Source organism: Equus caballus, chromosome 7 (genome assembly GCF_041296265.1).
Source record: "Equus caballus isolate H_3958 breed thoroughbred chromosome 7, TB-T2T, whole genome shotgun sequence".
NCBI classification, from domain to species: Eukaryota; Metazoa; Chordata; class Mammalia; order Perissodactyla; family Equidae; genus Equus; species Equus caballus.
This window is the reverse complement of record NC_091690.1, coordinates 73,524,277-73,549,659: the sequence shown is the minus strand read 5'-3', so window position 1 is coordinate 73,549,659 and position 25,383 is coordinate 73,524,277. Positions and strand designations below refer to the sequence as shown.

Sequence of the window (25,383 nt, the reverse complement as noted above, 5' to 3'; positions counted from 1 at the left end):
TCACAGTGGACCTGGGCCCTCACCTTACAGGAAAGCTGGAGATTGTCCTCGGACACCAGCAGGAGGCAGCAGCGGGATGCCCGGGTCTCCTGCTGCAGCTGAGAAGGAGGGACACAGCGAAGGGCTGATCGCGGATCTGGGCCCTTCCCCCGACCCCCTCCCAACCCTCTGGGCTCTCTGAGGCTCCTCAGGCAGGTGGAGGAGAGAGGAGAGGTGGGATGTTGCAATTGAACTGAGATGGAGGGCTCACGGGGACGGTGGTCCCTGGAGTAGCACAGCGGGGGCACAAGGACTCACGTATTGGAGGACTTTGAGCTGCAGGGAAGAGGCATCCAGGTCGTAGAGTTCCCCTGCAATGGAGGGGCGCGGGTCAGAGAGGGGGCCCATAGACGCCCCCCGCAAGGGTGGGCCACCTCGGGCTCCACCTCCCGCCCAGCCCATAGGCTGCCCTGCCAATTGCTGCCCCGCCCCGCTCCGCCCCCGGCCGCGCCCTACCCCTCAGGCCCCGCCCACCCCGCCGGGGCCCCGCCCACATCCCAGGTCCTGGCCCGCCCCAAGCGGGTCCTCACCGCAGAGTTGCAGGATCTTCCGGTCCTGGTCCGTGTACGAAATCCCGCCTTCCTGGTCTCCTGCCGCCCCCGCGGGGGGTTTCTGGACGGCTTCGGGGTCCGCGCTGGGCCCGCGCTGCTGCAGGGCCTGCACCCTCCGCAGGGCCACCAGGGTCTGGGGCAGGCCGAGCGGTCAGCGAGCCACTCGCCCCACCTTTGCTGCCGCGGGACCTCGCCTTTGCTCAAGCCATTCCCTCTGCCTGCGGTGCCCATCGCCCCCAGCCCCGTCCCAAACAACTCATCCCTCAGGGCTCCACCCTCCCGTGGGCTCCCACTGCCCCTGGAACGAGTAAGCACAGGGTTTGTCTCTGCCCCTGGCCCCCAGACTCTTCCAAGAAAGAACAGGGTCAGTTTCTCTGTGTCACCAGCACCCACAGGGAGTCTGAGTCCTTGTTAAAGTCACAAAATCATAAAACCTCAGGAAAGAGCCTCAATATCATTATGTAGATAGTCCTTCCTAAGTATTGACAAGGTTTTTGACTCGCCTTATCTCACCAGTACCCTAAGTAGGTCAGTGCTATCCTTAGCCTCATTTTCAGATGTGAAACAGGCTCAGAGAGATTAAGTGACTTGCTCAAGGTTACACAGCCCAATGGTGGTGGACTGGAACCCGGGTCTGTCCAAGTGCTTGGCCAGATCATCTTCCCACCAATTGTGATGAGCGTCTTCAGCAGCCCCCATCCTACCCCAGCCCTACCCCTACTCACATGCTTCTCCACGGCTTGCAGGTTCCACTCATCACTGTCACTCAGCTGGCCACAGTGTACCTGGAGGGATGTGGGAGGGGTCAGCTGTGACTTCCCCTAGCCTGTTGCCTCCGTCAGAGTGCTCTCCCCATGCCCGGCATACGCCTGTGCCCACCAACACATACACACTCCAGTCTGTGGACGGGCCTCAACGATAAGCCCAGCCTTACGACCAAGAAGATGGCTGCAGGAAAATCCCCTCCTCCAGGAAGCCTTCTAGGGCTAATCCAGGGAAGTGGAAATTTTCCAATTTCTGCCTTTTCAGTCCGTGTCCCATCAATAGCACGATCCAGGAGGAAGGGAGGGAAGGGGGTGACCTCGGATCCCTCGCCATCTCCCAGCCCACGGAGCCCTTCCGGCCCTGATTGTGGAGTCAATGGTGTCAGCCTCCACCTCCCAGCTCCATCCTTTCTGAGTTTGGGTTTGAGCTGCCCCTCAGTCTGGGGTACGGAAAGAGACCTGACATTTATGATGCATCTGCTGAACCCAGAGAACTTGGGAGGATGGAGGAATGAATGAGTGAATGAATGAATGGAGTGATAAAGTGCTCTGCCTTACATGTGATTCTCTCCACCCCACAAGGCAAGCTTCCACTTTAGCAGATGAACCAAGGCCGAGAAAGGCTGAGTGACTTGCCCAAGGTCACACAGCAGGAAGTGGTAGAGTTGGGACAGCACTGCTCACTCCCTGCCCTTCTCTGTCCATACCTTCCCCTCTCCAGATCCACTCTCACTGCCACCCCGCGACCCCATGCTGAGTGCTTCATCCTGTCCCTTTTCAACTTCCCTGTGTCAGCCACCAGGGACCACCTCAGCCCATCTTTCATACTCTGTGAAGTTCCTTCCCCACCCCTGCTTGAGAGTTTGGTGAGGAAAATGAAAGAGAGAGAGGCAGGGGTGGCAGTGTGGGGGCCCACCGCAGGCTCCCCACCTGCATCACCAGCTTCCGGCGCCCACGTAGAGCTGCTCACCACCTGTGGGGCTCCCCACAGTGCCTGCACTGGGTCCCCTCCTTCATCCTCCCTCTCCTCTCAGCAGCCCTGCCTGCCTCTGCTCTAGGTCCCCTGCCAGGAGCAGATGGAGAGGAGGAGACCAGCAGGAAGCTCACAGTCTGGCAGGGTGGATTGGAAGGGGGATGCAATTGGGGGTGCAGAACCTCATACCTGAGAAAGTAAGAGAGGGTGGGTGGGTGGGAACCTAAAGGCTGTGGGAGCTCAGAGGGGCAGGGCATCTGGGAGGCTTCCAGAACTTGGTCTGAAACGTGAGGAGGACAAGCAGAGCCTAAAGAAAGGGGCCACTGCGGGCAGGAGGCTGTCTTAGTGGTGCTGGGTAGTAGGTGGCACAGGAGGATGAGGACTGGGCAGGGGTGGGGTCCATGGTGCCACGGGGCAGAAGGGCCTTGAGCACAAGGCTAAGGAATTGGACTTGAGCTTGATTGTACTGGGGGTCTGCGGCAGACTTTAGCATCTGCAGACCATGGTCTACAGGCTGTGGGGTGAATTGGAGGGAGCAAGACTGGAGGCAGGAAGAGCTGGAGGAGGCCTGGGCCAAGAACAGTATTGAAGGTTAAGCTCTAGATGAGGCCGTCTGTGCTCCCAGAGGACAGGGAGTTGAAAGAGGCTGGGGGCATGGCTTATTTGCATGCAGCTTACATAAACATGTTGGTATTTTACTGTTAGTAGATGCGGGAGGACATCCTTCCTGTTCCTTCCAGCTGGACCCATCTCTCAGGAAAAGAGAGGGTTGGGACCCCTCTAGGGCTATGGGGGCAACCAGTTCCTGGGCTGGCAAAACAGCCTGGCCCCAGTACAGAGCTGGGAGACGGAATGAGAGCCTCAGAGGCTGGAGGGAAGGAGGGCGTTGTGGAGTCCCTCTCCTCGCTGGATGTCCCCCCATCCCAGCACACACTCCTGAGCTGCCTCAGCCCATCTCCACCCAGCATGTGCACAAACACACATACACACTCTCATGAAGACCCTCAGCACCCCCCGCATACACTCATACTCTCATACTCACACTCACTCTCCCATGGAGATACGCAGGCATGCACACACATGTGTGCACACACACACACACAGAGTGCAGTCACAGATTCACAGACATCCAGACACCCAGACTCAGTGTCTACACCATCCACACATGCACATTCCTGCCTGTACACAGGACTCTTGAGTTCATATACCCAAAAGCCATCACACACTTCTGGCCCCCCATATGCAAACACACAATCACTGGCACTCACACATGCCTTTTGGCTCACCAACAGGAAGACACACTTGCACCTACTCTTACTTATCTGGAGGCATATCTGGGACCCAGTGGGGACACCTGACAGTGGGCACTGGGGCTGTAGAAAGGGTTGGAAGCCCAGCACAGCCCCCACACCCCTCACCCTCCCCAAGTTCAACATGGCTAATCGCACGAACACCCCATCCCTGTGGAAGGAGCTGGTGTGGGTGGCACAGCTGGGGGAAGAGTGGGCACAAATCATGCATCAAATGCCAGAGCCCAAGGGCCCACTCCTCAAAGGGACTTATTATCCCAGAACTGAAGAACAGAGCCAAAGACTCTTTCCACACAAAGAATCTGCAATCAAGGCTCCCTGAGCAACAAGCTGCAGGGCCCAGAGCTCAGCCAGGCAGCTCTGCACCTGGACGGCACGTTCCTCACAGAGCCCTCCACTGACGGGGGTCTCCATCAGGCCCCAGGATTCCTTGCAGGGCTCCCTGGTTTCCCTGCTAGCACTTTACCATCATTTGCAATTCGATCCTTATTGTGCTGATTTGTTTAATGTCTGTCCCCCACCCCTCCCCGGACTGTATGGTCCGTGACAGCACAGCCTGTCTGGTCTGTCTCGGTCACTGCTATGTTTGCAGCCCCTAGCACGCAGGCCCTGGCAGTGCTCAAGAAATATGTCTTCAGTTGATGGATGGGTGGATGGATGGATGGAGGGATGGATGGAAGGAGGGATGGAGGGATGGATGGAGGGATGGATGGAGGGATGGATGGAGGCATGGATGAGGACCAAGAGCAGACTCAGAGGGGAATGGGGCTCGTTGAGGAAGGAGCTGCTGAGTCAGCCCTCCCAAAAGATCTGCCCTGTGCCTCCCCCTTGACCCTCTGCACCCCCTGCCCTCAGGATCTGGTAGCAGCTGGCAGGTCCAGTGCTGCTGTGCTGCCTCTCAGGGGATGTGAGAGCCTGTGGCCCCGGGAGTCACAGTCCTGACCTGTGAGCTGTGTCTGCCCTGGGGAGAGGAGTCCACTAGAAAAGTGCGTTTCTGCTTGAGCAGGAAGGCACAGGCTTGGAGGAGAGGCAGACCGTGAATAATCCAAATACCTTTCAAGAGCTCTTCCCTGCCCAGGGTATTTGAGGAGGTGAGGGGATGGGTGTCCGGAATTGCTCCTGGCAGCCAAAGCCCCAGGTGGCATCTTGCTCAACAGCATGTACCACCCACACTCAGCCTCTCCAGGATCACACCCCTCCCCCAACACTCCTCCACCGTTCTCCCCACCCTGCCTTTGTTCGTGCTGTTCCCTCTGTCTAGAATATCCTTTCCCTTCTTCTCTGCCTGCTGCCCTCCTGCCCACACCCAGAAGTCCCACTCAAATGCTGTCTCCACTGTGCGGCACCCCTTGCTGCTCCAGCCTCTGCCACCACAGCACCTGCTGGCCACATTTCTTTCATTTGGCCAGTGGTGGTCTGAGGGCATCCCTGCCTTCCCCTAGACGGACAGCTTCTAGAAGGCAGAAGTGGGTCTGACTCTTCTCTCTGCCCCAGCACCCAGCCTGGAGCAGAGCGCCAAGCAGGGTTTTGCTAGGGTGAATTAAATTTAAGAGATCTGACCCCATCCTCCTCCCCGGTACATGCCACACACATACACACAGGCTTTCTCCCCGCAGGAGAAGGTTGGACTTCTGAGCCAACCTGAGCCAAGGTGAAGAGTGGTCATGGCAACCATCCTCCTGCCCACAAGAGGGACAACTTTGCAAAGTCTTCCCCTTGCAGTGGTTGCTTCTCTTCTGACCCAGCCCTCACAGCCCCAACACGAAGTCTTCTTGGGAACCCGGCACCCCCACACTCTTCTCCCTCAACAGAGGTGGGCCACTGAGCCACCACTTCCCACCCCCAGCTGTGCACATAGCCCCTAGCCCTGGTCCTCTTCGAAGCGACCAGCTCTGGCACAGATTGGGACCAAAGAAGGGAGGGAAGCGGCGCCGAGAACTCCGTGCCAACAGCAGATCCGTTCCCTGCGGGAACAGAAGCTGGGGGGTGGGGGAGCAGCTTGCCGGAGAAACCAAGGCGGCCGCGTCTCCCTCAGTCAGGCAGATGGGGCGCCGCGGAGACCAAGCCAAAGATCCCTTCCTTCCTCTCCTCTCCCCGCGGCCGCCCCCCACGCCTACTGCCTCCCCCGCCCGCAGCTCTGAAAAGGTCAGCGCTTCGGAAACCTTTAATTCCGTTTTAATGAGCTCGGGAGGAGCCCCCAGGAGCGCCGAGAGGCTCATTGATCTGTCCGTGCCCCCAGGTCTGCCCCTTATTAGGTGGTGGCCGCCTCGGCAGAAGCAGACCCTCAATAATGGCGATTTGGGGGCGCTAACCCTTCGGTTCCTAGGACGGGACAGAGGTTTTGAAGGCCCACCTCCATCCGGAGAGGAGCCTGGAAGAGCGGCAGAAGCCGCCCCGCAGGGCTCAGCCAGCCCCGCCGGTGGAGCCGAAACCGGCGAGCTCCGCGAGGGGACAGCAGAGGGCAGGGGAGCCGCCGCCGGGGCTCCCGCCCGAAGCCCCCAGGCAGCGCATCCCCCTTCCCCTCCACGACCTGCTCCAGGAAGCCCACCCTGTTACCTGGCGTCTGCCCCAGTCTCAGCCGTGGGCCTGGCTGGGGCTGGAGGCCTCCCCAGGCAGCGGTTCCCGGTGGGTCTCCTCTCCCCAAGCCCCCCAGCTCCAGCCACCCCGATCTCTGACCAGCTTTCCCACAAAGTCTCTATTTGTCAGTGTCATGTCAACCCATCCCTCCTCTGTGTCTCTCAGGCCCTTCCAACCTCACTGCGTTCATGCCCTCTCGGGGGACACTGTCCCCATCCCATCTGGAGGATGCTAAAGAGGAAGCAAGGTCAAAGCTGTGCCAAGGGCTCTCCAGGGGCTGAGAGTGCAAACAGGGCTTGTACGTCCCTCTGAAAGTTGCTGACTGGGCCAGTGATTTAGCCCTGCCCGTTCAAGGTGGGGCAGAGGGCTGGGGTGTGGGACTCCTCCCAGACCCTCATTTCCCCCAATTCCAGCCCAGCTTGCTGCACACATACATGCACACACACACACACACACACACACACACACCCTAGACAGCCTCCACCCATAGCTCCTTCCCCTCTCTCCTCTCCCCTCATCCCACCCACAACAGCTCTTACCAAGATGACAGCTGCCACAGCCCCGGCCTCCTTGTCCACGAGCGGTATGACCAGCACTGAGGGGGAGAGGGCAATGAGGTGGTCCTGCGGGGCCAGTGAGGCTGAGACATACTGAGCCGGGACCCAGCGAGGGAGACAAGACACAGACAGAGAGAGGCCGGGACAGAGACACAGAGACCCAGAGACCCAGAGAGACCAAGAGAGGGGTCCTACCACAGCAACGACCCCTGCATAGAGGGAAAGCCCCTCACTTGACAGCTTTCTTGTGATCCTCCCAGCAACCCTGAGAGGGAGGGAGGCAGGTAAGGCTGAGCACCGTTATTTTACAGATTGGGAAACTAAGGTCCAGAAAGGGGAAGTGACTTGCCCAAGATCACACAGCAAGTCAGGTCTCCTGACTCCCAGTCTTGTGCACTTTCCACATCGAGACAGAGGACAGAGACCTAGAGAGACTGAGACATGAGGCAGAGAGACATGGCGGACAGGGGGCATGGACAGGAAGAGAAAGAAAAACAGAGACAGTGACAGACAGAGCATAGCAACAACTAGAGCCCGCCTAGCAACCGGCACAAGCACGTCACCACTGCGGCCATTGGCCACCGAGCCCTAGTGTGTGCCAGGCCCTCAACATGCGTTAGCTCATTTGCTCCTCCTCGCAATACCCCCTCAACGTAGGTTCTGTTGTCCCCATTTTACAGACATAGAAATCAAGGCTCAGAGGGGTTAGTTGCACAATAGAAAGAGAATTAGACAGAGAGATTGCTAGAGACACAGAGCAAGAGAAAGAAGGTGACAGAGAGATGAAGACGGGGTAGGAGACAGAGGTGATCTGGGGAGCAAGGGCCACGGTCCTCCCCTGCCCCTGTCTGGCTCCCAGCCCTTACCTTGGGTGTCAGGGGCCAGTGGAGCCACCAGCCTGGCCAAGGGTTTCCCCGGGTGGTCCGAGGGGCCGAGTCCATTGCAGCTCAGCCGCTTCCGGGAGATCACAGCCTCTCTGAAAAGAGAACATGATTGCACCTCTCAGCCCCTGGGTCAAAGCAGAGCAGGCCCCAGCCTGGGAACACACAGCAGGCTGGACCTGCACATCTGTGAGGATCTGGACAAGCTGACCTGCTGCAGGGTGGGCTTGAAGAGGGCAAGATAGAAGAGGCGGGGACCCTGATCCCCCATGTAGAGGGGCAGGCAGCCACCGCCTGGCCTCTGCCGCCCCTGCTGGTCGCTATGGGAAGGACACCTCGGGGCCCAGCACAAATACCAAAGAGCAAGTAAAGCAAGTGCTCCAGGCCAGGCGGCCTGGGTAAATCCTGCGGAGGCTGCCACTTGACCTTGGGCAAGTGACCTAACCTCTCTGAGCCTCCCAGGGAGTTGTGGGTGGAGGAGAATGGAAGCCTAACCATCACCATCCTCAGAAAACCACTCTAGAGCAACTTTCGCAACTAGAGCAACTTAGCAACTGCTAAGCACAGGAGGGGCCTCCTGAGACAAACATCATAACTGCCGTTTAAGGGACATCTCCGAGGTGCCCTGCACAGGGTAGGCAACTTACATGGATGAACTCAGAATTCCCAACAATCCTATGAATTAAATAGGATCATCATCTCCGTTTTCAGGGGGAGGAACTAAGGCGCCGAGAGGTTGAGTAACCTGCCCAGCGTCCCATGGCTGATTAGTGGTAGAGCCAGGATTTGAACCCAGGCAGCTGGCACCAGAGCCCACACTCCTAACCAGTGTGGTAGAACCTTCCTGAAGACCTGATGGGGTGTGAGCCATCCAAGAGGAGGCAAAGGGCGTAGGTGTGAGGAGGGGAGAGGAGGGGGGAACTGAGGCAGGGCAGGCCAGTTCCTCTCTGCCTTCACCACACATACCGCCCTTTCCCTGGCCTCTGGCTCTCCCTGCTTAATTAAGCGCCTGATTTTTCACCAAATGTCACTCCCTGATGATTAATTGTCCTGGGTTCCTCATCCCTCATGCTGCCTCCACTTAATTATGTTTGTAGGAACTGTCTGGCCCGGAGAGAAGAGAAGCTTGGGGGGCTGGGACTCAGCATGTGCATGTGGGATCACTAAGGGGGGCCCAGCGAAGGTCAGATGAGGAAAGAGACGAAGTGGTCTGAAAGTCTCCAGCTTAGGAGGTCACAGCCGCCAGAGAAATGGAGGGCCAAGGAGCTTGAGCATCTCAGTCAAGGTCACACAGCATTCTGAACCAGACCCATTTCGCTCCTGGCCCCTTGGTTCAGAATCTGCAGGAACCAGTGGTATCTGCCTGCTTCCAGCCCTCACACCCTGGACCTGTGGGCTCCTGGAGTGCTGGGCTCCAGTTCTGAGCTGTCTCCAACCCCTGCAGGAAGAAAGAGGGATCCAGGGTGGCAGGAGGGCAACGGTAGCCATGTTTCCTGATGACTAAATTGATAAAGGCTGGGCTTCATGGAGGCAGGAGGCCCACCTTGGTGACCCTCAGCCAAACTCCCTCTTGTGGACCCCACCCAGCTACTTGGCCTTGGACAAGCTGGTTATCCGGCAGCCACAAGGTGGCGCTGGTCCCTGCACTGCTGGTCTGCGAGAGTTGCAGCTTCATCCCCCTGGTCCTTCTTGAATCCCCTCTTCCACCCACGGACCACGGCTGCCTTTGCCTCTCTGCCTCCTTCCCCCAGGACCCTGATGAAGGAATCTGCTCTCAGCCTTTCTTCTCTTCTGCACAAAACTCTCGCCTCTGTGCTCATGGCCTCATGACTCACCAGTGTCCACTCTCATGAGCTCCAGACCCCAGATAACCAAAGGCCTCCTGGAGGCCCGCTCTGGGTGTCCCTGAGGTTGCCAAAGGCACCCAGCCCCTATCCTCTCCATCACTACTGCAGAGTGGCACAACATCCACCGGGTCCCTGTGGCTTGTCCACCAACTGTCCTAGCTGCTTCCCTCTTCCTCACCTCCCCATCTGATGGGTAAGTCACCTCCCATGCATCTCTCACACTGTCCCCTGCTCTCCACTCCAAGCCACTGCCACTACCCAGCTCAGACACCTCTCCCCCGAACCCGCAGCAGGCTCTCCCCAGCCTCCTGCCTCCTGTCAGCTCCCTTCAATCCAGCCCCATACCAGAACCAGAGCAAGTTTTCTCAAATACTTATGGGAACATTCCACAGAGTATTTATTCGGGGACCTTCCGGGTCAGGTTCGGTCCTGAGGACCGAGATGAAGACTGACACACAGACCCACACTCGAGTGCAGGGATGAGCGCTCTGACAAAGCGAGGAAGAGTGGGCCTCAGCCCACCCAGGTGCAGGATGGAAGTGGGGTCAGAGAAGGCTTCCTGGAGGAGGAGATGCCTGAAGTGAGTCCTAAAGGATATGCAGAGGTTGTCAGGACAGACAGGAAAGGATGTGCAGGCAGAGGGAACTGCATGTGCCAAGCCTCGGACGAGAGAAAGAATGTGTGTCTGTGGGGCGGTCCAGCTGCCAGGAGGTTGGTGTGGCTGGACAGTGGCGAGCAGGACTGGAGAGGGGCCACGGCCCCAGGGAGCTGGGCTTGGTCCTGAGGGCAGTGGGCGCCCCGGGAGGGACCTGAGCAGGGGAAGCTAGAGCTCAGATTTGATTTCAGGCTGATCATACTGGCTTCTGGGTAAAACTCTCACCAGAGAGGGAGAATCTGAGACCACAGACGGGCTTCAGCGAGGGCCCCATCATCTAGGGGCCCCTGGACAGCAGAGGAGAGGTTGGGTTGGTGCAGGTCAGCCTCGATAGGGCCCAGATCTCCCACCAAGCCTGGGAGCCTCCAAGGGTCCTCAACCCTCAGGAGTCCCCGCATCTTGGCACCTTGCCCTGCAACCTGCTCCCCCTGTGGCCCGGCCACATCTCACAGCCCCAGGCAGGGGCGCACCAGGCCATGCCCATCTCACTCCGCCCCCAAGTGAGCTCTTTTCCTCTGCTGCACCCATCCCAGAACTGCTGTACCCCTGGAGGGATGGAATGGGGACTTCGTCTACTGCCCACACCCACCATGGCTCACCCTTCAACTGGGAGCCCCCGCCCTGCCTCCACTCCCCTCCTGACTTCCCTGCCCCCCTGACCTCCTGCCAGTCAATGGTGTGGGGTGAGGGGACTCCACACCCTGGGGCCAGCTGTCCAGGTGGAAGGCTAATGACCCAGCCTGGGTGCCTGGGTGGCATGGTTTGCCCCAGTGACAATAGAGACAGATGGGTGCAGAGCGGGGAGAGGAACAGGCGTGGACTTTATGACGGCTCCATCCCTTTAACAGCTATTTGCTTAGTGGAAAGAGTAGAAGGAAAGGCTCTCTGTTGGTGTAGTCAATGGCCTGGAAAGAGCTGAGTGTCCAGGTCCCCCTTCTACCTGTCTGAGCCCCTTCTTTGGTGAGGCCCCATCCTCATTACTGAGCCCCTGACCCTCTGAGCCCCACCCCACCCCTCCCAGAGCCTCAGCCTCCTCTGATCATTCATCTTTCTCTTAGAGACAAATTATGATTCAGGCCAGGACCTGGATCCTCCTCTCCCTGTCTCTCTCCCTGAATGTGAGACTCCAGAGATGGGAACAGACTCTTCCCTGTGTCCCTCAAGACAAATCAGAGGGACAGACAGACAGATTCTGCAGTGAGAGGGGACCAGGTCAGATCTGAGGGAGAAGTTTCTCAAGGTTGGGCCCTGGGACCCTCAAACGGTAGGAGAGGGAGACAGCCAGCTGGGGCTGGTGTGGGCGGTGTCTCCGTTGCAGCTGAAAAGCCCCAAATTTTGCTGTACTCAGCAGTGGGTAATCAGAGGCTTTAAGATGGCAGGAGACACAATAAGAAGAGGAAGGCGGTGGGGCTGGGGACTGAAATAGGCTGGGAAATCAAGGGGGGGCACCAACAAGAGGGAGGCGAAGCCTTCCAGGAAACCCCTTCGCTCAGGCAGCCCTCCAGGATTCTCTCCCCTCCAGCCCGAGGCCCCTTGCACCCTGAGAGTTCAGAGCTGGACCAGCCCTCAGACATCACAGTGTCCAATCTTATCATCTCACAGAAGCTTAGACTGAGGCCCAGAGAGCATGCATGGGACGGTGATGGCAGCCATGTTGTCCTGGATCCCAGGTTTCCCAACTCCTAGCCCAGAGTTCTTCTTGTAGATGGACCTACCCCTTGGGGAGGCCACCACAGCCCAGACACTTTTTCTGAAAATTGGATCCTCCTTAACTCCCGGGAGCTATGGAGTAGGTCTCCTAGAGGGCCCCTGGCTGGGCCACATGGGATAAGGGAAATGTGGGCTGGTCCAGATGGAGACAGCAGGGAAGGACTTTGCAAGAGAGGAGAGAGCACAAGCCAGCACAGGAGGCAGGAACCCCAAAACACATTGGGGGGATGCATCTGGGCGTTTGGGAGCCTGTGGAGTGGTAGGCGGCAGTGGCGGGGGTGCTGGGGAGCTGGTGGGCCTCATCACACCCCCTTGGCCCCTCTCCACCCTGCCTCCCCCATCCCGCCCTGAGTCCATCCTCTGCCCCTTCTCCTGGGCCCTTATCTGTCTTTATGATCCGCCTCCACTTCACACCTGCTGCTGTTTGTCAGCCCCGCCAGCCCTCCAGGGTTTCCCCGGAGAAGCATCCCTCCTCGGGCACTGCCAGAACCTCAGGCTCCACGTCAGCCTGGGGAGGGTGCCTCGGCCTCCTGAGGGGGCCAGAGCCACAGAGGTCACCATTGGAGGGACCCTATGTCCAACCCACCCATTTTATAGGAAAAGAGATAACGGCCAGAAGGGAAGTAACTTTCTCAATGTCACCCAGTGAGTAGCTGTGTTGGGACTTGTGGGTGGAGGGCAACCAGCAATCATGGCTCCCACCGCCTGCTGGGCACCAGGCTGAGCCGGGGCATCTGCTGTCTCATTAGGCCAATAGACAGGCCCACTGTTATCTCCATTCTAGAGATAAGAAACCAGGTTTGGAAGGGGACACAGCGAGGCAGGGATGGGGCCGGACTAGAATCCAGGCCTCTCTGACTCCCATTCCAGTGCTCTCCTGTCTTCCTTGTACCAAGCTCTCAGTCCTAGGGGTGGAGGTGGGCTCGCCTCCAGACATGTGGGGGAGTGGGGAGCACAGAGCGCAGATTTCAGAAGAGAGGACTGGCCTGGACCTTCGCCCGCAGTCCTTGCCGGCCTGAATGAACCTTGATCTCTGTGTCCCCTGGGACGCCCCCACTGCCCTACCCATCTTGTCCCCTCACCCGCCTCGCCTCCTTGGCCTCCTGGATTTCTGAGCCCTGTCTCCCAGCAGGCACTTGCCTCCCCATCTCCACTGAACTCTAGGCTAATTGCATTGGAACATTCACTTTTAATTGCTTTTTTTTTTTGGCCCTTCTCCAAAGGCTTTACTGAGCCTGAAGTGGTTGGGGGGCAGGGATACTGACGCAGAAGATTGGAGCCCCCTCAAAGATCCTGGACTGCAGACCTCCCCCCCATCACAGCAGAAAGCCGGAGGGAGCGTTTGCAGGCTGGGGGACAGAGCCAACACTGCAGGATGCTCCCCTCCTGCCTTCTGAGCCCAAGATCCTGCATCCCCCTCCCAGGAAGGCCTTCTCAGGCCACTTTGAGGAGACTTCCTGGATGGGCAAGCTCATATTAAGTGAAGTTCTTGAGAATTAGAATTAGGGGCGGGGGTGCTGGCTCAGAAGAGAAAACGGGAGAGTATAGCATTTTTTCCCAAGATTCCAAAGACCTTCCAGCCCTATCCTGCCATCCTACAGATGGGACAGTAGAGGCCAAAGAGGGGCATGGCTGGCTTGGTTCACATAGTCCTTGGGGAAGAGTTGAAGGGAACAGTGTCACCCACCACCCACCCCTGGGGAAGTCAAACACTTTCTCATCTGACAAGTTCCACTTCCCCTCACTGTCCCCTGAAGGGCCAGGAGCCAGGAGACCGTGTCCCAGGCCTGGCTCTGCCTCACATCAGGTATGTGGCGTTGGACATGGCTCATGATGTCTGCCCATCTGGAAAATAAGGAGGCTGAACTCAGTAGGCTCAGACGTATCAGGGGACCCCAGGGCGCTGAGCCCTGGTTCTGAAAGTCCGTGATTCCAACGTTCTATCACAACGAGAATAAAACCAGACATTTAGCATTCATTACCGTACAGTTTTAAGTCCTTTGCATGTGTTAAACTCATTTAATCCTCCCAAGAACCCTAGGAGAGAGGTACTATGATTATCGCCATGTTACAAACTGCCCCAGATTATATGGCCAGGAAAGGGGGAGCAGGGACGTGAATGCAGGCACTCAGGCTCCAGAACCCACAGCAGGCCGCTGCCTGGGGACAACCTGGTCTCTGATACAGGGTTGACAGCGTGCACCCCTGCGGGTCCAGCATCCCGGGATGCCAAGCGCTGTGTGAACCTCCCAGGCAGCTCTCATGGTTGCTGGAGTTCTCACTGACAAACTGTAGCCCAACATCCTGAGCCTCGGCTCTGAGGAGGCTGCCGCAGCTCAGAAGAGCTCTCTAGGAGAAAACCCACCAGCTGGCACCTTCCCTGCGCTGTCCACGCCCCCAGCACGACGCAAGACAAGACCCTGCTTCTCCCCTCTGTGCTAGAGTCAGGGACCCGGCCAAGGAAGCCGGCTGGCAGGGAGGCTGAGATTGAGGTCGGATGGGGAGGGCAGATCAAGGCTTGGAAGGTGCCCCAGGCCTGAGACCCTTGGCGGTGAGAGGTCAGTGGGGTGGAGGATGGCTTACCGGACTTTTCCCTCCTGGGGCAGCTCGTGGGGCGGGTCCTCACACACCAGCCGGGACTCCGTGTCCAGCAGGTAGGTGTAGACGGTCTCCTAGGACAGAAGGCACTCATGAGACCCTGCGGAGAGGCCTCCCAGCCGCCCAGTGCCAGCCTGCACACGGGCCTGGGGGACAAGCTCACGGAGCTCGGGCAGTGGGCACAGGTGTCATGTCTGTACTCCCTGGGGACTCTAAGAGTAGCCAGCGTGGAAAACTCCCTTACAAACTTAGCACCCCACCCTCTCCTCTTGGAGGGGCCTTGGGCAGGCAGTGATCTGTGACCCTGCCGGCCTTTTTACCTATCACCCCAAGTCCAAGGCACTTGGGGAGAGGGGCTGAAGGGCCGAAGGTCCAGACAAATCCCCCAACACCACCCCGGGATATTTCCCTGCCATGACTCCAGCCTCAGCAAACAATAACTGAGCCTCCAATCAGGGCTGTACTTCAGGAGGGGCCTAGAATGTCCTGGAAGCATCCCTCCTACCTCAGAGACACACCTCTACAAGAAACCACACACCAAGCCGGGAGGGCTGCCTGGAGGAAGCGACCTTAAAGCTATAACTAGAGTGGGACCTAGACACATTCAGAGAGTGGCTGAGGCACAGAAGACTGGCTTCTGGGCCCAGTTGCAGGTCTGTAGGTATAAAGAGCACGGAGCATTTATGGAACTGACAGGGGCAATGGGCACAGGAGGTGGGTTTGGGGTCAGCAGGGGCTGAGCTGGAAGGGCCTGTAAACCGAGCTGGGGGAGGCTGTGGGGGGCTGCTGCCAGGCGAGCGGTGAGCCCGGAGAGACAGGAGCAGATTTGTATTCTGGGATGATCACTCCCCAGAGTGAGATCAGAGCTCTGTTCGAAGCTTGTCAAGTCTTCGACTTATCAACCAGCCCTCTCCGAGGCCCCAGAGCAGTGTCGGCCTCAGGTCCAGGCTGCATCTTGGCAGAAGCAGTGGCCCTCACCGACCCACAGGAGAAAATCCACATTCCTCCCAAGCAGGACTGGCTCCCCTCAGGGATCCACAACCAACTCCCATCCAGCACAGCCTTGCGGAGCGTCTACACCACGCACATCGTGTGTGACAAGGGAGACCCAGATGCCAGTGCTGCCCAGCAGAGCCTGTGCCCCAGGGAGGGGGCCCCCACATGCCCAGCTAAGTATCCTGAGGGCCGCTGTGTTCTTTGTGGGAGGATGGAGGTCTCTCCTCTCTGCTGAGGTATCAGGGAGGGCTTCTGGAGGAGGTGACATTGGAGCTAGGTGTTGAAGGCCCACCCTCAGTGAGTGTGGAGTCCTTCTCAGCAGAAGCAGTTCTCTCTCATGACTGTGAGTCCACAATCCTGCCAGCCACTCTTGCCTTTGGCTGTCCCCAGCCAGCCCCCACCCTCTTCCAACCCGCAGGAGATGTCCCAGTCCCACCTCCAGAGAACCTGAGCCAGGCTGGGTGGGGGTGTGGGCTGAGAACGACAGGGCCTGAGGGCACAGACACAGGCAAAGCCTGGAGCCCCCTTATTCTCCTGGGGGAGGGTCTAGGCAGGAGTTCAGGGATGAAGAAATCAGTGGGAAGAAGGCCCCCTCTCCTCATCTGTATCCAGCCTCCTTGTCATTCGACTCTTTCAGTAGCTGGGAGGGGCCTGAGGGATTTGGCCCAAAGAGGTAAAGGGACCACTGAGCACCAGGGGTCACACAGAGAGTCCTGTCCCGGCAGGGAGAGGGTGGGTAACCTGGGGGTGGAGAGGCTGGGAGGGCGGGTCCCCACTTCGCTTCCAGATGTCCATCTGCCTGCCGCCCCTCACTCTCAGCCCTCTGCGTTAAAATTAGCTGCATTTATTGGAGAGAAGGAGGGAACCGTTTCAGACACATCAGCACCATCTGCATTCGGGGCTGCCCGCCACAATGGGTGCTGATGAGGGAGGCGGGCGCCAGCAGCTCTCCTCTCTGGGGGGTAGGGAGACCCCCTCGCCGATTTCTCCTCCCCTCCCTGGGGGCAGAGCAGACCCCTCCATCTCCCCCTCCCCTCCCTGGGGGCAGAGCAGACCCCTCCATCTCCCCCTCCCCTCCCTGGGGGCAGAGCAGACCCCTCCATCTCCCCCTCCCCTCCCGGGGGGCAGAGCAGACCCCTTCATCTCTCCCTCCCTGGGGGGAGAGCAGACCCCTCCATCTCCCCCTCCCTGGGGGCAGAGCAGACCTCTCCATCTCCCCCTCCCCTCCCTGGGGGCAGAGCAGACCCCTCCATCTCCTCCCCACCCTGGGGGCAGAGCAGACCTGTCATCTCCCCACCCTTCTTTGGGGGGCTGAGCCCCTCCATGCAATCATCCAGTGCTCCCCCAGATCAGGGCTTCCCTAGCTCACAAGTCTCTTGGATGGGCCGAGGTAGACATTTCCATTGTCCCAGGAACCCAGTCACCTGGACCACAGCTGTCTTCCTGCCTCCAGCTTTGGGGACACAGTTAATCCAGGGCAGGCCATCCACGCTGGCACCAGCACCAGGCACCCTGCTTGTGGAGACTTGGCCAGTCACCTCCTCCACCTCCCAGGGCAGCCTCAGTGGCCACAGAGGGGTCTAGGGCAGCCTTGTGGACGGTGACCTGGCAACCTCCCCACCCCTTCCTTTCCAGATGTTTTTCCACCCCAGGCCAGATGTTGCCTCAATCCCATCCTTCTCCAGGAGGATTTATTTTTGGGTGCCAACATACCACCCACTTCCTACCAATTTCACACTCAGTAAAGCTCACTCATTAGCCCTCCTCCTGGGTTCTGAACTTCTAGGAGGTTCTGAGAAGGCAGAGCTGAGGAGAGGGAATGGGGATGCTTAGGTGCCAAGCCCCATTTGTCCCTGTCGTGCTGCGTGACCTTGGGGGAAGCACCCTCCCTCTCTGGGCCTCGGGCAGTTCATCCATCAAGCAGATTCAAACACAATGGGCTCTGGTGAGGTGGAGGGTCACATTCTGAATTAGCCCTATTTCCTGGAGCAGAGGCTGCCTTTGGCTGGCTTCAAGAGTAGAGGAAAGGACATTCCAGGCTATGGGGACTCAGTTTAGGCATCTCCTCCTACAGGAAGCCCTCTCACCCAAACCCTTCACTTCCCCATGAGAGTCCTCTGGGTGGGGACCCTGACTCTTCCTTCCTTTTCAGTCCTGTGTGAGGCACAGCAAAGGGCTGGACGAAGGTTTGGGGGGCGGGGGAAATGAGAGGCAAGGCACCTACCACTCTGGGGAGCACGGCGGAGAGGGCCTCCTTGACAGCCCGTCGAAAGCCCGCAATGTCGATGACGGAGCCCAGGTTCAGCAAAGCATCCTGGAAGAGACGAGAGAGCTGTGAGGCCTTGCCGGGAGGGCCGGGGCAGTCCCATCTGCCCAGGCGCCTGTGAGCACAAACTGCCAGCTGAAGCCACAGCCCAAGGCTCTCAGACACTTGAATCCCAGGATCTCAGCATCCCAGAGTCCAACAAGTCTTAAGGCCCAAGAATGTGCAAGTCTCCTCATTTTACAGATGGGGAAACTGGGGCTCAGAGAAGGGCCAGGGGCTTCGCACAGAACTCACAGGGAGGCAAGAGGTCAAGTCTAGACTAGAGCCCAGGTCTCTTGACCTTTAGCCAAGGACAACTAGCATCACAGGGAAGGCACAAGCTTCCACATTAAAACAAAGCAAAACAAGCAAACCAAAAAGCCCCAGTTGGAATCTGAGCTGCACTATTTATTAGCAGCATGTGCCCTGGTCAAGTGACCCAGCCTCAGTCTTCTATCTGTAAACTGGGGGCGACTGTGGCTAACTCCCCCTCCAGGCTGGCATGAAGGTAAAATGACACTGAGCCCTCAAGTCCTGGCAGAGTACCCACGCAGAGCAGGTGCTCAGCTGAGTGTCCGCTCACTCTGAGTCCCACTCCCTTTCCCCAGGAGGGAGGTTGTCCCATCCAGGCTCATTGTTCAGCCCAGGGAGAGGCTGGTTTGGAGCAGCATGAGTCCAAGGAGAGTCTGAGCCCACCAGGTGGGAGAATAGCTGGGCCAGCCCCTGGCAAGAAGGAGGGGAAGGAGAAGTCAGCCTTGACTGCCCCTCACCCTTCCCATCCCAGGAACAGTCCTCGTCCTTGGAGAGCCGGAACAGAGACAAGAAAGATCCTGCTTCTCGCTCTATTAACTTGGCCAGAGCCACAGGGATCAAAGATAAAGGTAATGGAACAGGGGATCCAAGGCCAAGGCAGGATCGTGACTCATATCGTCCACTCAACCATGCCCTCCAGCTAGCCCTTGGAAGTTTTCTGATGTCTTCCCTGTGGATGGCTGGGTCTGTGTTCAGAAAGCAAAGTGATTAACTGTAGGATGAAGGAGACATGGCTTGGCCCCCATTCATGTGACAATGATATGAAGTTGAGGGTCTCAGTGGACCACAAGCTCAGCATGAGCCCATACTGTAAGTGTGCTAGTAATAAATTAAAATGCTGAAACTACAGTCCCTATTAATAAAGATCTGTTAACCTGAGTAGAGAAGATGACAGTTCCCCCACTTCTATAGGCTGATTAGACTAGCCCCAATGCATTGTGCCCCAGGAGAGGACAAGATGAGACTCATTCAGAGGAGGTGACCCATGTAAGGAGGGAACTGGTAACCAAGTCTTGCATGTGACTAAGACTGGAGAACACGGGGTTGCCTAGCCAAAAGCAGAGCAGACCCAGGGTCTCAGTCTTCAACTCCAATCCCTCAGGCTCTTCTGGGCAGGGAGACTGGACTCTGTGGCCCAAGGGACAGCCTGGAGACCCACAGGATTTCACAGGAGGTTGGCCTTGGCCCGCTGTAATGAAAGACCTTCCTCCAGGCAGAGCCAGGCTACATCTGCAGAGGCCGCCAGGAGAGAGGGAGGAAGTGAGCTCCCCACCCCTGAGGCCGGGATAGGCTAAACGCCCATTTGTCAGAGGCTACAGAGGGGCGCCCTGCAGTGGGGTCCAGGCTTCAGCTCCGGATTTCACCCTTGCTTCTTCTTGGCTTCAGTTTCCGCCTTTACTCCCACTCCCACCCAGTCCCGTGTTCCTGGGACGGGGCCAGCAGTGGGCTTTCTCCCTGAATGCTCCCTTGGCATTGCTTTCCCCAGCCCCAGGTTCCCTGGATCCCTCCCACTGCTCAAGGATGAAGACGCATTTTGGTCATAAGGATGTGTCTTTGCCCTTGGACATGAGAAGCTGCTGATGCCAAACAATACAATCCCAAAATTGGAGCAACTGTCCTTTAACCCTCAGGTGCTCCTCATCACAGTCCCGCCCCCTCCCCACACCCCCAGCGCCACACATACCCGCCACACAGCTACAGACCATCAGGTCCTTGCAGAAACACCCCAGCAGCCTTGAGACCCTTCCAGTACACACGCAGGGTCACATGGGTGCACCTATTTCCTTATGCATTCACAGGGCCAGGGCTCAGAGCCCCTGCACAAAGGCTATTGTGGCCTTTCGAGGTCACTTCTGCGGACTAAAGAGGAAGAGCTGATGCCCCCAAATCCCAAAATAAAGTCTGCCAACTCGGGCTGCTCAGACTGGGGCTCCCAGGGCAGGGATCCAGCAGGTGGTGCTGGTTTAGGTCTGTTCCTGCCTGGAAGCAGGGGGTGGAAAAGCTGAGCCCTGGGGGCCCTGCCCTCTGGTGGAGTTTGACATGCAGGTGCTGTGGATGTTGGAGAATAGGGGCCAAACAGACCGAGTGAGCTCTGACGTAGGGGGAGAAAATTTTCAAAGCCACAGGCTTGGGACAGCTAAGTCTCCCCATTTGACAGATGAGGAAACTGAGGCTCCAAGAGAAGCAGTGTCCCATCTGTGGTCAGCCAGTCAGTCAGGGCAGAGCCAGGTCCAGCACCTAAGTCTCTGGATCTCCAGCCCTTGTCTGCTTCCTGCTCTGCACTTGACCCTGGCTCCCTCCCCAGGGAGGGAGAACGGTCTGTCCTTTGTTCTGATTGGGGTCTCTTCCACCTGCCCTTTACGTGGATTGGGGATGCCCTGACCTGTCCTTTACTGGAATTGGTGGGTGCCGTCTGGCCTTTGTTCTGATTGGTCAGTTTCCTGTGACTCTCCCGGCTAAGGGCAGGATAATGGCGGTGAGGAAGGACAGTAGAGGAACTTGGGGAGAGTTGAGACAGCAGCAGGGAGAGACTTCACGTCCTTAGCCAGAGTGGGCTGGATGCAGACATGGCCAGCAAAGCCCGGGACTCTCACCTGGCATCCTTCTGTCCATCCACCTCCTGGCCCTGCCTTGCCCGCCTGAGGAGTGGGGCGTGTTGGGTGCAGGAACTGCAGCTGGGGGGGGGGGCTGCTTCCTACCTGGCCCTCAGAGGGACCTTCAAGCCTTGGTCAAATGCCACCTCTTCCCAGAATCTTCCCCAGATCTCAAAGCAACCTCACCTCTACTGCAGCAACTCAGGGAGCAGACGGCTCAAATTCCATGAGGTTGAGGCTCAGAGCGCAGAAAGAGAGACTCAGTGGGGAGCAGCTGAGAGTGGAAAGTGGGGAAATTTCCCAGTTGGAGGCACAGGTAGGAAACTAACGAGGCTCAAGTCAAAGGCTAGAGCCCCAAAAATCTTAAAAAGAAGAGGAAAGGAAAAGTACAAACAGCCATACCTGCTCTCATGCACATCTACACGTGTCACACACATGCATATTGCCATGTGCACACCACTGCCCAGCATACATGCACACACCCTCACACAAACATGCACACACTTGGGTAAAAATGCAACCATATATACAAGGCACACACAAATATGCTCTTAGGCATGCACACACACAGACACACATACACACACACACCAGGCTCAGGGTGGGGTGAAGGAGGTCACATTTCCTGCCCTTGCAGCTTTTTGGAACAAACATCAGTATAAATATCAACATAGCAACCTGGCAATTTTTCAGTCCCCAGGGAAGAATTTGCGGTGTCTAGAAAAGAGCAGCAATTTCCAGTCCTATCCCAGATTGACTACAGAAGCCCTGTGCGGCCTGAGCAGGCCCCTTTCCTCTTCTGAGCCTTGGTTTCCTCATTAGTAAAAATGGGTCCTCCCAGCTCTGCAACATATAGGTCAATGGTTTTGTGTTTTAATTCAGTGAGGATGGGTGGATGGATATGTGAATGGACGGATAGATGGATGGATAGATGGATAGATGGGTAGACGGATGGACGGATGTGTAGATAGATGGGTTGATGGATAGATGAGTGGATGGATGGACAAGTGGATAGATGGATGAATGGATGGACGGACAGTTAGCTAGAGCCTTCCTGCTTTCCCCAGCTCCCTCCCTGCAGCTCTGTGACTGGAGGTAGGGCCACTCAGCACCATAGACAGTGCCACTCCCCACGCACTAGTCTCTCACCCCAGGTACCAAGAAAGGGAAGCACGTTGTGAGTCAGGGCTCCTCCGGAGCCACAGTGGGGCTGAGTCAGCATTTCTGCACTCATTTGAGCAGCAGAGAGGGTCTGGACTAAATTACATCTAACTCCTTAATGCCTAGGAATATATGAAGCCAGAGGCCTCACCCTTATCCCTTACGGTGCCACAGCACAGTGACCAATGCCCTTCTTGAGGGTCAATGTCACTGTCACAAGCTGCTCTCCTTTCTTGTCTCCATGTCTTTCTATGTCTTTCCCACCTCGATAAGCCCTCCTATTGCTCCCACGACTGCCTGGAACCTAGAGCCCACCCCTCCCACTCTGAAAGGAAGCCTCACAGAGTCCCTCACTGTGGCCTAGAAGAAGGCAATAACATCCATGCCAACAGTCTAGAACCTCCCAAGACTGAGTTGTGTCACTGGGACTGGCCACACACTGATCCATCCAGCTCTGCCTCAGCTAGGTCCCCTTTGTGACCCAGGGGCGAGACTCTCTCTCTCTGGGCTTTGTGTCCCCTTCCCAAAAGGGGGGTCCTTCAAGACCCCCCAGGGCTTTGGAGCCCCTCTCCCTCTCTAGTCTTCCTTCCTTCCTTTTGGGGCTCTGTCTCTCTGATCTCTCCTCGTGGATCTCTCTCCGTCTCTCCATGTCTCCCTGCATCAACACCCATGTCTGTCACAGGCTGGTCTCCTGTCTTGCCTCCAAAAGGCTCGACGTCTTTTCCCGCCTCCAGAGTCTCTCTCCTCTCAGATGGCTTCTCCCCCAGTCTCTCTCCTGCACACTCCTGCCCCCAACCACTCCTCCCCCAAACCTCCAAGTAGTCAGCTTGAGAACTTGAGGAGAAAGCACCTGACCCAAGATGGGCCCCCACAGCATGGGGGAGCCCAGGAAGGTGGCCATGATGAGAGAAATTGGGGGTGCCAGGGTAGATGCCATCAACACTCTTGCTTCCTGCCTCTCATTCTAGTGGGCAATATACATTCTCTTATCTTCCCAGAGAACGAGGGCTTCAAGAGCAGAGGAGCAAATCTGATGTCTCTGTGCCCAGCATGTGCCTGGCAGTAGGAAGCCTGGCTGCTCCAATGGGCTGACCGGCAGGACTCCTCCAAAGGAGGCCGCTGGGGGCTCAGGCCTGAGAAGCCCCCTTTAGCTGTGCCTCAGACCCTAGCCGGAGCCCCCCAAGCTTGCTCTGTGACTCTCCCAGTCCTCACAGTCTGCCTGGCCCTGCAGATCAGGAGATGGCAAGGAAGCAGGAGAGGCGGCTCCACCGCCCTCGCCTCCTGCTCGCCCACGGCTGCCACCTGCCCAAGGAGCCGCCTCTAACAGACAGTGCGCCTGAAATACTCAGCGAAGAGCTGCCCAGAAAAGCTAAAATCTTGCAGCCCAGTCCTCCCCTCAACAAGGCTGAGCTGGACCAGGGCCAGGAGAACGGAGGAAAGAGGCTTGGTGACCTGGGCCACCTGATCTGAAGGAACTGGCAGGAGAGAGACCCAGGCCACAGTTGCACAAGCTGGAATGTCAGTGCTTTGCTGGAGTGGCGCACGGGGCTCTGGGGAAGGGGAGGCGACTTTCGCAAGCATGCACTGTGGGCTAGAGGCGCCCACCCGTGGTTCTCAAACTGAAATGTGCACCCGAATCCCCTGGAGGGCTTGTTAACATACAGATCGCCAGGCCCCACCCCGAGAGTTTCTGATACAGCAGGTCTGGGATGAGGCCAAGAATCTGCAATTCCAAAGCATTCCCAAATGATGCTGATGCTGCTGGCCCAGGCACCACACTTCGAGACCCAGAGAGTATACTGCCTCTAATCCCACAAACCCTGGGAGGTGCCCGTGTGACCATCCCACTTTACAGAGGAGGAGACTAAGGATCAGAGGGGGGCGCTGCGCTCAGGTGAGGACTGAAGCAAGTTCCTGTCACTTCCGCCACGTGAAGGGGACTCCTCAGGAAAGATCCCAGAGGAGCAGAGAGGCGGAGGTGCTGGGGGGAGGGAGTGAGGTGGGGCAGTGGGGTGACGTGGACCAGGGCAGATGGAAGGGGCCACTTGGAGCTCAGGAGTCCAGTCCCACAGGAAGGCCCTCCCCGCCCCTCCCCACCTCCTCTCCTCCTTTTCTCTTTTTTCCTCCTTCTTTTATACCCGCCCCCTTTCTTTCCCCCTCCTCCTGCCCTTCGCAGACACTGGCTTCAGTTGTTACTCCAACAGGGCCGCGTCTCCAGCCTCGGAGCCACACTGGAGACACGTGCACTGTAGAGTACACCTGAGCCCAGTCTTGGCATCTCCTGCCGCCCATGGCTGTCGCCCTCCTCTCTGATGAGCTCAGCCCCCACACTGGTAGCGCGTCCCTCCGTTTTCACAACCAGCTCCTCCTGGGCCCCTCACCCTTTTGAAGCCACTCTCGGCCTCTCCTCTAGCTCCTGCCTCCTCCGAAATGCCCTCTGGATTATCCCAGGCCCCCCCTGGATCCCTCAAGGGCAGGTTTTGGGGGTGGAGGAAAGGTGGGATGGGGGAAGGAGTTGGGGAGAGAAGGTAGGAGTTGTGTAAACAATCAGCTCTCCGATGGCCTGACTCACTGGGATTCCTCAGTCCCTAGCACAGGGTCTGGGGTCAGGAAAGGAGAGGATAAAGGGACAGCCAGAGTGGGCAGAGGGAGGGAGGCCAGAGGGAGGGAGGCCAGAGCGAGTGTGGGGAGGGGGAAGATGGCCCCAGGAGGCAGACATCAGATCAAGGGGGCCAGGACAGGCTCAGGGCTTCCTCAGCCCCCTCCCCACCCCGGCTGCCTCCTCCACATGGCAGAGCCAGTAGCCACCTGCACCCTCATTATGCACATTCTCCTCAACGCTGCAGGCTTCCTCCCAGGCACATCACCAGCATCCCCCTCATCACCGCTGTCCCGACCATCTTGGTGACCTGATGCCTCTACCGTCCTTGACTCCTGGCCAGGGGCCCACGTGGGCAGAGTCAGGCACAGCAGGCAGTCAGAAGGAGGCAGACGTAAGCTCGCTGTGAGTTAGTCATACCACAGAAGAGAAGCCAGGGCAGGAAGGAAGGGTGAGCTCCCTGTCCCCAGGATGCGCAAGGATGGGGCCCTCCCAGGGAGTCTGGCCCTGGGGAAAGGGCTTGGTGAGCTTGGCTGGGAAGCCGGCTCTGGGTTCCATGACCCTAAATGTCTTCAAATCCTCAGCCTCACCGCCTCACATGGCCTTCATGATGGGTGGGAGCTGGACAAGGCAAGCCCAGGAACCTCTGAGAGGCGGACACTGTGGCCCAGGCAGGAGAGGAGGATGGAGCTGAGTGACCGGCTGGGCCAGTGTCAGAAAAGAGTGCATGTCTCTCAGGAAATGGTGGCCAAAGGAACAACTGGATACATGAATGAATGAATGAATGAATGACCTCCCTTTTCTGGACCTCCCTCCAGGCACATTTTGTTCCTCTCAGGCAATTCCGAGCTCCCCCCCCCCAGGGCTCTTACAGCCCTGCGCACCCCCATCATGGCACAGCATGCGTCCACGTGTCCATGCATCCATGTGCTGCCACTATTTCCCATCTGACTG

General features: G+C 57.8%; 1 protein-coding gene and 1 non-coding gene across 4 annotated transcripts in view; both read right to left on the bottom strand.

The window, feature by feature from the left end:
• PDE2A (phosphodiesterase 2A) overlaps positions 1-25,383 on the bottom strand; it is a 90,243-nt gene that overhangs the window by 12,346 nt on the left and 52,514 nt on the right. For all 3 annotated transcript variants that reach the window (XM_014741834.3, XM_001499060.7, XM_070274467.1), the window contains 8 exons: positions 17,683-17,772; positions 14,448-14,536; positions 7,638-7,747; positions 6,754-6,809; positions 1,316-1,375; positions 570-723; positions 298-350; positions 24-98 (listed from right to left, as the gene is read on the bottom strand). In XM_014741834.3, coding sequence (XP_014597320.1) covers positions 24-98; positions 298-350; positions 570-723; positions 1,316-1,375; positions 6,754-6,809; positions 7,638-7,747; positions 14,448-14,536; positions 17,683-17,772 — 687 coding nt within the window. The remainder of the gene's footprint in view (positions 1-23; positions 99-297; positions 351-569; positions 724-1,315; positions 1,376-6,753; positions 6,810-7,637; positions 7,748-14,447; positions 14,537-17,682; positions 17,773-25,383) is intronic.
• MIR139 (microRNA mir-139) lies at positions 24,024-24,086 on the bottom strand. Its single transcript, NR_032864.1, has one exon. It is a non-coding gene; the product is annotated as a microRNA mir-139 (primary transcript).